Source organism: Vulpes vulpes, chromosome 3 (genome assembly GCF_048418805.1).
Source record: "Vulpes vulpes isolate BD-2025 chromosome 3, VulVul3, whole genome shotgun sequence".
NCBI lineage: Eukaryota > Metazoa > Chordata > Mammalia > Carnivora > Canidae > Vulpes > Vulpes vulpes.
In genome coordinates this window covers 6371368-6383823 of record NC_132782.1, presented here as the reverse complement: position 1 = coordinate 6383823, position 12456 = coordinate 6371368, and the positions used below count along the sequence as shown (strand labels likewise).

At 35.7% G+C, this 12456-nt stretch overlaps 1 protein-coding gene across 8 annotated transcripts in view; it reads right to left on the bottom strand.

Annotated features, from left to right (window-relative positions):
* The window catches only part of MARCHF7 (membrane associated ring-CH-type finger 7), a 52219-nt gene that overhangs the window by 6219 nt on the left and 33544 nt on the right, over nucleotides 1–12456 (bottom strand). For 5 of the 8 annotated variants that reach the window (XM_025994190.2, XM_025994188.2, XM_025994191.2 and 2 more), the window contains 3 exons: nucleotides 10273–11380; nucleotides 7737–7906; nucleotides 2034–2143 (listed from right to left, as the gene is read on the bottom strand). In XM_025994190.2, the coding sequence (XP_025849975.1) occupies nucleotides 2034–2143; nucleotides 7737–7906; nucleotides 10273–11380 (1388 nt within the window). Of the gene's footprint in view, nucleotides 1–2010; nucleotides 2144–7736; nucleotides 7907–10272; nucleotides 11381–12456 lie in introns of all 8 variants that reach the window. The other 3 variants (XR_003234313.2, XR_003234314.2, XM_025994192.2) reach the window with 1 other exon arrangement.

The window sequence follows — 12456 nt, the reverse complement described above, 5'->3', positions numbered from 1 at the left end:
TTTTATAATGACTCTATCTAGTATTTCCTAACACCTCTAAATTATTTAAGAGGAGGGTCATTAAAATCCTTGAAGAATAATAAAAACATTCGTAGGTATTGAAAAGCCAAGAACCACCTTCAAAAGACATGGTGGAGCACCTACAAGAAAGGGCAGGAGAAAACCATCCTTTGACATCTACTCTAATTTTGAGAAAACAAAAACAAAATCTTTCCATTATTCCACCCCTCCATATTCTTTTTCCCTATTCTTTAAAATACCAACATCCAGCTGTCTAGACAAACTCTGTAAGAATTTAAGACAATTCCTTACTGAAAGTGGTTTGGAGTACCTTTTGGCATACTCTTCCATTAAAGAATAAATCAGTAATTAGCATTAGGGTAGCATCTGTACTACAGCAACTGCCTAATGTTTCATTCAATGCATCAACTCTTAACTTGGATGTAATCAATTAGCTTCGAGAGATCTGGGAATCCATAAAATTATATACAGATTTTGTGTCTATGTGTATTCTGTAAGGAATGTCCCTGGTCTTAATCAGATTTTTAAAGGATATCCATATTCCCATATTTAAAAAGTGAAGAGTGTCCACAAAAGATTATATACTGCATGTTTTCATTTATATGAAGTATATCCAGAATAGATAACCCATACAGAACACAAATTGGTAGTTGCCGGGAGAAGGGGGGAATAGGGAGCAACTGATTAATGGGTACAGGATTTTCTTTTAGAGATGAAAATGTCCTGGAATTAGATGGAGGTGATGGTTGCACAACACTGCAAATGTATTAGTACCAATAAGTTGTTCATCTTAAAATGGTTATGTTATGTAAAGGGGGGGGGGGCAGTTGTCCATTACTCCTTCATTTAAAAAGTGTTTTTAAAGCATTCATGTGGGCAGCCCCAGTGGCATAGCGGTTTAGCGCTGCCTGCAGCCTGGGGTGTGATCCTGGAGACCCGGGATCGAGTCCAACGTCAGGCTTCCTGCATGGAGCCTGCTTCTCCCTCTGTCTGTGTCTCTGCCCCTCTGTCTGTGTGTCTCTATGAATAAACAAAATCTTAAAAAAAAAAAAAAAAAAAAAAATAAATAAATAAATAAATAAATAAATAAATAAATAAATAAAGCATTCATGCATTCTCTGACCATCATCTCTCTTTTTACTATAAATATGCTAACCACACTTGGATAGTATGGCCCTAGAATCATCCTTGTAATCTGTTTCAACATATTCCCACTGCCCTAAATTTTCCTTTAAAGAGGGAAAAATACTGAACTGTAAGCTTTAAGAAAAATGAGTGATCAAATCAATGGGGGTGTGGGGTGGAGAGTAGTGATCAATACAAAAAAATCTGAGAAACGAGAGGAAAATATTTTATATAAAATCTTAATATGATTAGAGAAATCCCAACATTATTCATTATATCAATAACAGCACTACTGTAGGATACAGTACACTAAAGGAAAAGAAACAATGTGAACTTGGAATAAATTATTTCATGTAAGCTAACTCCTTCAAAATGAAGGTGGAAGCAGAATGGGGGGTAGTGGAGAGGACAGAGGGAACCAAACAGGAGGAAGAATGGGGGGTGGGGAGGGATGTCAGGCATGTAAAAAATTATTCCTAGCATAAAAAATACAGAACTAGGATGCAGATCTGAGGACTGTTGTTTCAACTATTTTCCAGTACTAAGAGGCTTTCACAATCGAGACTGCTCTGGAGAGAGAAGCATGGCAGGTCTACTTTAGGACCAACTTCCTAAACCATTATTGTTTCCAGGTTAATTTAGAAAGCATATATTTTACCTTAGAATCTGTGACTTGGTTATTTGCCTTTTGTTTTAAAAAGTTAGGGGTAAAATAATGAAAAAACTACAAAATCATACAATAACTAATGTAATAACAGAAAAATATATTAAAAACATTACTATTATTATTTCAGTGCAGGTTTTCTGACCATGATTTAATCTTTTCTTCAAGAGTTGTCCTTTAAGCATAGAATAGACACTTACCAAATTAGGCAAAATATACTAACTTGTTCATTTGCATGAGCTCTATGTAGTTCATGAATATCAAAATCCTCCAGGTTAAGCTGCAACTTCTCTTTACAGAGTTCACAGGTGGTTACAGCCTCTAATGAAGAACCTGGTAAAATTAGAAGTAAAGCTTAGTTCTGCTAGGTCTCCACAAAACAGTTTTTGTTGTAAAGTTTAAGATTTCATTTATTTGAGAGAGACAGTGCACTTGAGCAGGGTGGCGGGAGGGAGGGAGAGGAAGAGGGAGAAGCAGACTCCCCACTGACCAGAGCTGGAGGCAAACAATTAACAGACTGAGCCACCCAGGGGCCCCTCCTTGTAAAGTTTTAAGCTTAGAACATAGAAAATCAAAAGGGAGAAAGGAGGATTGCCTTACTTCTATAAACCAGTAATGTCTCCTAAAATAGCAAATGGTAACACTAATGTGCTTGTGAAATCCTAAGCGATGGTGTTTGGGCCTACACCCTAGGCCTACTATTTCAGATCTTTTTTTTTTTTTTTGGCCTCCCAGATATGCACACACATCCCCACATTCCTGATGGTGGGAAGCTGACAGTGGGATGTCATCTGTACTTCCTACTTCAAGTACCTTAGCAAGATGCTATGAAAACAATTTTGAATAATGTAGTATCCCAATGAGTTACCTATACCCAGGCCAGTTTCTTTGATACAACAATATATACCTAAGACCTTCTGTGCTCTAAGAAATGTGCCTTCCCTATAAGTGAGAAAAAAAGGAATCTACCTTCGTCTGGATAAAAACAGCTCCTTTCAGCCATAAAAGGAATAAAATGTTGATTTATGCTACAACATGGATAAACCTTGAAAATATTATGTTAAGTAAAATAAAGCAGATACAAAAAGGACAAATATATGACTCTATTTATATGAAATATGTACAACAGGCAAATACAGAGAAATAGTAAATTATCAGGGATTGGGGAGAGGTGGTGGTGGTGGTTGTCCTGCTTAATGGATACAGTTTTTTTTAGGTGATAATAAAATTTTCCAAGTGGATACAACTCAATAGCACTGATTTGTATACTTAATAATGGTCAAAAGGAAAATTTCACATTATATATAGTTTATCACAATTAAAGGGGGGAAAAAAGCTCCTTATAGCCTATATGCATTCTGTTATTGGTTACTTAAAATGACTTTCTGATTCAGAAGCAGGAAAAGCACAGTTACAAAATATGGACCTTGAAGATAGATCATTTAGTACAAATCCTTTCACATCTTAGGGATACATTTTTTCTCTTCTAAGAATTAAGTGACTTCTAGAACAACATCTAAAAAAGTCATACAGCTGGGAAAAGTCCATTTATCCCCTACATTGTTTAGTCCAGGACTCTTTTCCACGTATACCCCATCTTGTGCAGTAAGCCCTAACTGCATTTGCCTAAACTTGTAAGTCTATAGACTTGCTTTACTCATCTCTGCGAGTCTTGCAGATTTTAACAGTCCATACATGGCAGCTGCTTAATAAATATTTAAATCAATCTCTACCAGAATGAATCTTCTACCAAATGGGTCTTTATATGAGAAAGGCTTGTGAAAATTGATCAGCAAAGTTCAGTTCAGTTCTTGAGATCTTTACATTCATTTGACTGTATCTTACAAAGTACTTATTAGTAAGATTGATAAGACCCATCGAATTGAGTATTTACCAAACTACTTTAAAATGACTAAAACTAAACTTAGGCATCTATATTTTTAAAAATTCTAATGGGTAATGGCGATTAGCAGCCAAGGTTGAGAACCAACATTAAAAAAACCTGGAGAGGGATCCCTGGGTGGCGCAGCGGTTTGGCGCCTGCCTTTGGCCCAGGGCGCGATCCTGGAGACCCGGGATCGAATCCCACGTCGGGCTCCCGGTGCATGGAGCCTGCTTCTCCCTCTGCCTCTCTATCTCTCTGTGACTATCATAAATAAAATTAAAAAAAAAAAATTAAAAAACAATTAAAAAAAAAAAAAACCTGGAGATCCTCCAGTTAAGTGTTAAGAGTTATTATTCCAATTGAGGTTCGTCTAATTCCAAAAAGCCAGTATTCTTACCACACTATTCTCTGTTTTCCTACCTACACAATACTATCTATTTATCAAATATTATCAGAAGACGAGTCACGATGTTTTTTATTTTGGTAATGGCTAACATTCCTTGGCCCTTACTAAATATCAAGAACCAGCTTCCATGCTGAACACTCATTTAATCTTAGTAATTCCCCAGCACAGTGACTCATAAAGCCAAGAGGCTCTCATAACACCATACAATTAAGAAAAGGCTGCTACAGGTGAAATGGATCTGTCCTAAAGCTTTGGGATCAGACTACCTTAAAACAAAACATAACCCCCCTAACCCAAGGAGGCTTTTGCTACCTAGCTACACACAAATTTTCCTAGGAGCCTCATAATGTCCAGCTTCAACAGGTTACCCAATTCTTCCAAAAGATTATTAAAATTATATTAACGCCATTATAAATCACAAATGATTTTCCTATGTCACCAACTATTATCAGACCGTCAATCTCATACAATTGTGTACATTAATTAAACCAATCTAATTTCCCACCTTCTCACCCTACTAGTCACTTTCACTATGTCCTCTGGTACTCATGGTCTAACAATTATATTTCTCTCATAACCGGTCTCTTTTTTGGTTCATCTCTTCAACTACATGCCTAATTTATAGTGCCCCTCTAGACTGATACATACTTTTCTGTAGCCATTTTTTCTCACAACCCCTTGTACCTCAGGACCAAGAAGTAGAAATAAATAATGCCCATATCTATTGCTATTGAAACTGGTAAGTACCTTTTCTTTCATTAATAACTTTAGCACCTAGCTTTCTAACTTTACCAATTTACTTCTTGGCTATTTCAATATCTACACACATTTTTTCATTCTGACTTCCTCCACATCCATGCTCTAAGTATTCCCCTTCCCCACCCCAGCCAACCACTATGGTCATATCCTTGACTTTGTTATCATAGTTTATTACACAACCCCTAAGTCTATATATTTTATGTTTCCTAAGTCTATATTTTAGACATTTTCTCCATTGTACCTACAACTTCTCACCATTCCAGTTCATCTACTCTGGCAATTCTCTTAAGTATCAATGAGACTCAAAGACACTAACCCTGCCGCTTTCTTACTGTCCAATTCCTGGATGATTAATTTCCATGGTCACCACAACTATGTCATTATGAATATTCTTAACTCCTTTCATCATATTTGCCTGGCAAAGATCCCAAACCCAGCAAACTCAAATCCATGTCTATATCCAACCATCTGAAAACAGTTTCTAAAAAATATATATACATCTTACTTTTAAATCATCTTCATACCACAGATTTTTATGGATACTAGTATCTCCAAGAGGTACTAAAAACATCTTTTAAGTATTATTTTCCCTACACATCAAAATCTCTTAACCTGTCCTAAACACCCTACCTCCTTTTATTAAGAAAACAAGCAATTATGCAGGAATTCAAGCAGGCATTTTCTCATCAAAGCAACAGACTAACCAACATCCATATCAACACCAGCTTTCTAAAGTAATTTTTTTCCTATTAAAAATAGGATAAAACTTGCGTTCTGGATTCTCTTTCCCTTTCCTTTTCGTGTATCTTCTTCTTCCATTGTATCTCTTATTAAAATAAAAACATGTCTTAAAAACAAAAACATGTCCTAAAATCCCACTTTAAAACAAAAACATGTCCCATGACTCCATTTTAGTCCGCAATTTCTCCCCCTCATCACCAATCTCCTTAACACTAAAGCTTATTGGAATGTGTGGGTGGCTCAGTGGTTAATCCCAGGGTCCTGGGATCAAGTTCCATCCCTGCAAGGAGCCTGCTTCTCCCTCTGACTATAGCTCTGCCTCTCTGTGTCTCTCATGAATAAATAAAATCTTAAAACAAAACTAAAACTAAAACAAAACAAAACCCCAGTAAAGCTTATTGAAAGAAGGGTCTATGTGGCTGTTTCCACTGTCTTACCTTGTTTTCTCTCAGTCCCATTAATTATGCTCATGATTCCACCTCTCCACAAAAACTGAAGCCACCAAATGCCATTTCTTTGTTCTTCTCTCTTTACAGTACTTGACAGGGTTGACCATACCCTCTTTTTTTTATTTTATTTATTTATTCATTAGAATACAGAGAAAGAGAGAGAGAGAGAGAGAGAGAGAGAGGGGCAGAGGGAGAAGTAGGCTCCATGCAGGGAGCCCGATGTGGGACTCGATCCTGCGTCTCTAGGATCACGCCCTGGGCTGAAGGTGGCGCTAAAACGCTGAGCCACCAGGGCTGCCCTGACCACACCCTCTTTAGAACACTTTCTTTGGGCTTACACAACACTGCATTTTCTTTTTTCTTAATACCAGATTGAGGCTGATCCTCAAATACCCTCTGTTCCCACTAAATGCTGGGTGCCCCAGAGCAGCTCTGTCCTGGCCTCATACCTCTGATACCTATTCTTGCTCTAGGGACCTTATTTAATCCCATAGCTTAATGAAATTATTTATGTGCTCTAATTCCCCAAATGTAACTTTCAGCACCTCCTGAAACACCAGGCTTGTCTAAGTGCCTAGATGACATTCTTAGAGGCTTCTTTAGTAAGCTGTTTATGGTATGTTTAAAACAGAATTATTTCCTGCCCCACACTCTTCTTTTAATTCAGTAAATGATCCCACCATTTATTTAGTTGCTCAAAGTAAAAATATGAACTCCTTTCATTATTCTTTCTACCTCCCAAACATAACAGAATCCATCCATTTTTACCACACCATCTCTTATAATATAGATTCCTGGATAGATTCCCTGCCTTTACTCTTGTCACCCTAAAACCCACTCTCCACAGAGCAGCCAAAATAAAATCATTTCACTCCCCTACCTTTCACTAGCTTCCCATCACACTTAGACAAGTTTAGACCTAAACTTCAGACATTAGTTTAAAAAGTCTTAAATAAGCTAACCTCTGCTAATCTCTCTCCTCTCTCATCTTAACTGTATCATCCTCTCCTTGCCCTAATTATACTCCTGTGACACTGCATTTCATTCAGTTCCTCAAACACACTTGTCATACTACCTTAAAGTTTTCACATTCGATGCTTCCTCAGTTGGAATGCTCTTGCTCTCATTTTAGAATAGTTAGCTCCTCTGTTCAGTTTAAATGTCTTCACCTCAACAAGGCATTCCTTTAACACGCGACACCAGCACAAATGCAAGTGCCTTGTCTGTCTTGTTTACCACTCTAGCTTCCACATCTACAACTGTGAATGGCTCCCTAATGGGTACTCAATGAACAATTTATCCCTACAGTAACTTTATCATTACTGCACAACATCATTAAAAACATTATTTCTCAAGGACACTGACATAGCTGGTAAATTGTAGGTATTATTTCTTCAATTCAAAAGGATCTTACATGATATAAGGATCAACTGTGATAATCAATTATAGTTATACACATATGAAAAAGTAGTTTGTTGGATTAATGAAATATAAAAAATACTGATAAATTAAATTTATGTAACACCAACGAATGTGCTTTAATGCTTTTGCTTCAAAAATCAACATACTTTTGATAAGTATAAATTGGACAGTCCATTATAATCAAATTTGCTAACTAAAATGCATTTGTGCATACATCTCTTGGAAAACCTGTGAAAACAAAATACATAAAAATGTAAATCTCACCGGAGTTAATTTTGGCCTGTAGCCACTTTTTCATACATTCTTGGTGGACATACTGCAAACTTCCTGTGCACTTGCATGGCTCTATCAGCAAATTAGATGACGATGCAGCTGCCATCTGACAAATCCTACATAAGTCACCTTCTTCTTCTTCAGAATCCTCTAAAAGGAGGCTAGAAAAAAAGGAAGGAACATTTCACAAACAGAGCCATAATAATTCATCCTTGTTGGTCATTTCCAACCATACTTAACCTCAAACAACGTCTTTATTTCTAGTCATGTTCTGAGTAAAAAAAAAAACATAAAACCTTTAAAAATAGCAACCACCATAAAAAAAACTAGTTCAATGAGAATGAAAATTACAATGTTTTACAGGTAAATTAAATAGGCTATCTCCTATTATTTACTTTCAAATGCTTTAAGTAATTTTGTCTTTGATATCACACGTAAAGCTCCTTACCTTTCTTTCATGATCACTTTACAAACATCCCTAAGAGATTTTTATTTCTACAGTATCATAGACTACTTCAATTCCAACAGTATAAAGGAATATACTTATATACTTAACACTTTTCTCCCCCACCTCCCAAAGAACTTTTAGGACAACATGAATAAATGAAGCAAATAATGACTTTTTTTTCATTTATTACATATTATCAGAACTACATATATTAAAAACTGATAAAGCTTTTTGTATTAAATTACAGTAAAAATGAATAGATTTTTAAATTCTCCATTTCCTCTACCCCCAACAATGTTATTCAACCATCCTGATTTTTACAGGGCAGGCTTTTAAAGTGTAAAGCAGTTTCCATTAACCTATGTCCTCTATATTTAATAGGCCAACATGTACTGCTTAATTTAAATGCAGAATGGTAGCTATGGTGTGGATATATAATTTTTTGTTAAAATCCCTATTACCTAGTACACTGCTGACATTAAAGAGATAGTGAGTAAATTAAAACAACTGAATCCTAAACTGTTACTGAAATACAACCTGGATCATACAGGTTCCTAATGAATTTAGCAAAAGATGTGTGGAAAGGGGATTAGATGCACAACTATTAGGTGACTATCATGCTCTGGCTGAATTAGAGATACAACCTCAAGCACAAATATTTATGTTTTCCCTTTAGACTTAACCTTCTCTGGCTTATAGCTTCTTATTTTTTACTTGGGGGAGGGGGGGCCTATTTTTTTTTAGACTCATTAATTTACCTGTGGAGTGTCTTGAAATCCTCATGTATGAGCAAAATATGTAATAAAGGTACACACACACAATCTCTATGACAAAATAACCAACAAATGCTGCTTTATAAGTGATCTGACCAGACAGGGTGGTACTGGCTTAATCGGTTTCTCTGTGGAAATTATTAAATGAATGCTTTGCTGTTTATACCACTGCACTGAAATTAACCTAACTTTGAACTCAAGAAATATAATAGTTAATAAATTTCTCAGCAGACAGCTTGTATATCAGAGGAAGTTGCTATACAGACATTAAAGTTAATACTACCAGGGCAGTGAAAGGAAAGAAAAATAACAAAATTCAAGTACAGGAAGAGAATAGTTCCACAGTACAATCTGTCCTACATAAAGAAATAAAGGGAATATAGTACCCTAATGTCCAACATCTCAGTCTTCCTTTATCCTCAGAGAGTTAGATCTGAATTATTTCTTCTTAAAAAAACAAAAATCTAAAACAGTAACAACTATGCTTCCCAATAATTTCATTACATTAGGCCTTTAAGAAATAGAAAAAAAACCAAAAATGTAAAACATCCCACACTACAGCCTTTGCTTTACCTAGGTCTTTTCTTCCTACAAGTATATTTTACATGTACTATCTTAACCCATTTTATCAGGAATTTATTTTTCATAAAAATTTTTTTTGGTCATAAAAATTATTTTAATAGAAAAACTAAGTACATTAACAAAATAATCAAGTTGGAACTGAAATCTCTGATCTTTCATCTTTTCCAGATTTTTAAGCAACCTTCAACTCTACAAAGATTACATTTGCATAAAAAAGATCCTAAGTGCTGAATTTGAACTAGTATTTCTATCAACTATTCACAACATATACTCAGTATATACCTGGACTTCAAAAACAAAACAATTTGTGTAAATGATTTTACTTCATTTTGAAGAGTCTGAGATGAGAAATACAAACAAATGGTAAATAAATCTTACTAAAGGCTAGGCAGATTATTTTGATAATCCATGACCACTGAGGCCCCTAGCCCATTTAGTAATGGTCGACCAAGGGACAGGGCAATATTTTTATCTTTTTGCTCATCTGTATCAAAAGCTGGTTAAAAAAAATCTTTAGACTACTTGTTGATGCAATCTATACTCCCAGTGCCTACGTTCATTTTAATTCTCATCTAGTTCCTCTGAGAAGCTAACATCTTAGTGGTATAAATTTTAAGGAAAAGAAATCTGAGATACCAATGTTATGAGAAATCATTTTAGAAATACATTTCTTTCTCTAATCTGCTCTTTGCTTTATGGACTCACGACAGGTGTTCAAATTTACCTCTCTTTTATTTTCTGCAGTCTTTCTGGATCTCTTGAAGGTGCACTTTTAGTTTTATCACTTTTTCCATCAGATGAACTCCACCCTGAAGGAATAATATCTACAGTAATCATGACATTGTCGGTCAGATTATTTCCAAGTGCTGGGGGGACTGCAAATCGAAATAAGGAACCAGGAAGGATTCCTGTTATTCCTGTATTTCTTCCACTTTGGGCTGAATCTGATGGGGAGCCACCTGTAGCAGCGTTACTTGATGATGCAGATGCTTGTGCTCTGTTGGCAGTAGCCCCAAGGGGATCACTCTGTGCTTCTAGGTGAACCACTTCATTTGATTCTCTTCTAAAAATATGATGAGATCTAGATGGTATATCAGAGGTAGGTATCCTTGAAGATTCATCTCGTCCCTCTCGTCTCCTTCTGGAGAACAAAGGTGTGCATCTATTTCTAAGTGAGGAAGATAACCACGGTCCTGTATTTCTACCTTCAGATTCTTGGTTAAAATTTTCTGAATCTGGCTCAGAGCTATGATTTTGGCTAAGAGATGACAAACCCCATCTTCGCCTAAGAAATCGAAATCCCTGAGAAGCTTCAGATGCTCTACTATCAGGAACATCGGAAGTTGATGCTGAATTGCTACGAGACTGTGAAGCTGTCAAGATTCTTGGAGACACGTAAGAATTTTCAGAACTCAGTGATCTTGTATTCAAGGAATCCTGGCTAGATCTTCGAGAAAAAAAGGTAGATGACATACTAGAAGCTATACGCGATAGCAATCTCCTAGTCGAACGTCTACTTTCATTGTCAGAAGATTCTTGAAATGATCTCTGAGATGAACCAACCCTATCTGAACTGCTTATGGTTGAGGTTTCATCTCTATTTGATATATAAGAAAATCCAGGCTGTGTACTGCTTTGTGGAGATTCCAATTCCCTTGGAGAAAAATTTGATCTTAGCGAATTTCTACTGTTGTCCCTAGAACATGGTATGGTATGATGTTCAGAAGGCATTTGGTGATTTGTGGATGATGTATTCAATTGTAAAGTGCTCACTGAGTTATCTTTTGGTCTTGCTCCCTGTGAATATGAAGAAGGAACTCTGTCTTGACCATCTATTTTTGAAAGAAAAGAAAGATTACCAACTACATGAAATAAAATGAGTATTGTTAAATTTGTATTTAACTAATTACTGCAAAATGAATCATGGGATTCAAACCGAATATTGCTATACCATACACACCCAGCAGCTTAATTATGGGAAAGAACATAAATGTAATTCTCTTTCTATACCTCTGATATAATCCAGTACTGTTACTAAGTCAACACTGCAAACTGAAAAGAAAGAAATGTGTCACAGCTTATGAGATAAAGACCTAGATCTTCTAACTTGATGTAGGTGTAACAATCTAAATGTCAATCAGAAATTGATGTAGTAAACTAATACCTAAATGGACAAGAATTTTAAATGGGCCAAATTATTCAAGACTCTCACGACAAATAAAGGCAAAATAATCCTAGGGAGAGAGTGTTCTGGAGATTCTTCTTACTCTGCAATATGCATAAAAGATATTTCACACAAATATTATTATCCTTATAATTTTAGGGCAAACCTTGCTAACAGCTAAAACTTTCTCTAATCTTTTTTCTTTCAAATTAAGAGCAATGGTTGGTTCTCAGACATATCTCTATTTTTTTTTAACACTTTCTTGGAGCTATGAGTCAAAATAGGGACTTGGTATCTGCAATTTTGAAAAGTATACTACTACCAATGGTTCAAATCTTAAAATAGGATGAGAAATATTGTAGCACTCCTTTATAAAGCACTCCTTTATAAAGAGTAAGACTGCTACTGCAGTAACACATGGAGCCTCATGAAGGGATAAACTGTTAGTGGCTAAGTCTATTTCTGTCCTATACTTGTAGACCTCTAAGCATAGATGCTACTGATACTATATACTGTAACTCCTCTACCTGATGCCAAGCACACAGAAAGATGAGTTTATTGATTTAAGAGACTTGCCCCAATAAGCTTATTTAAAATAACCTAAACCTTTAAGAACAAATATATTTTCTTCTACATAAATCAAACTCTACTTTTGCCTGCTAAATCTGTCAACTTCAATAAGCACATTTTGTTTTTGTACCATTTTTGTTTTATGGTATTTAATCTTGAAGAAACCTCAAGCTT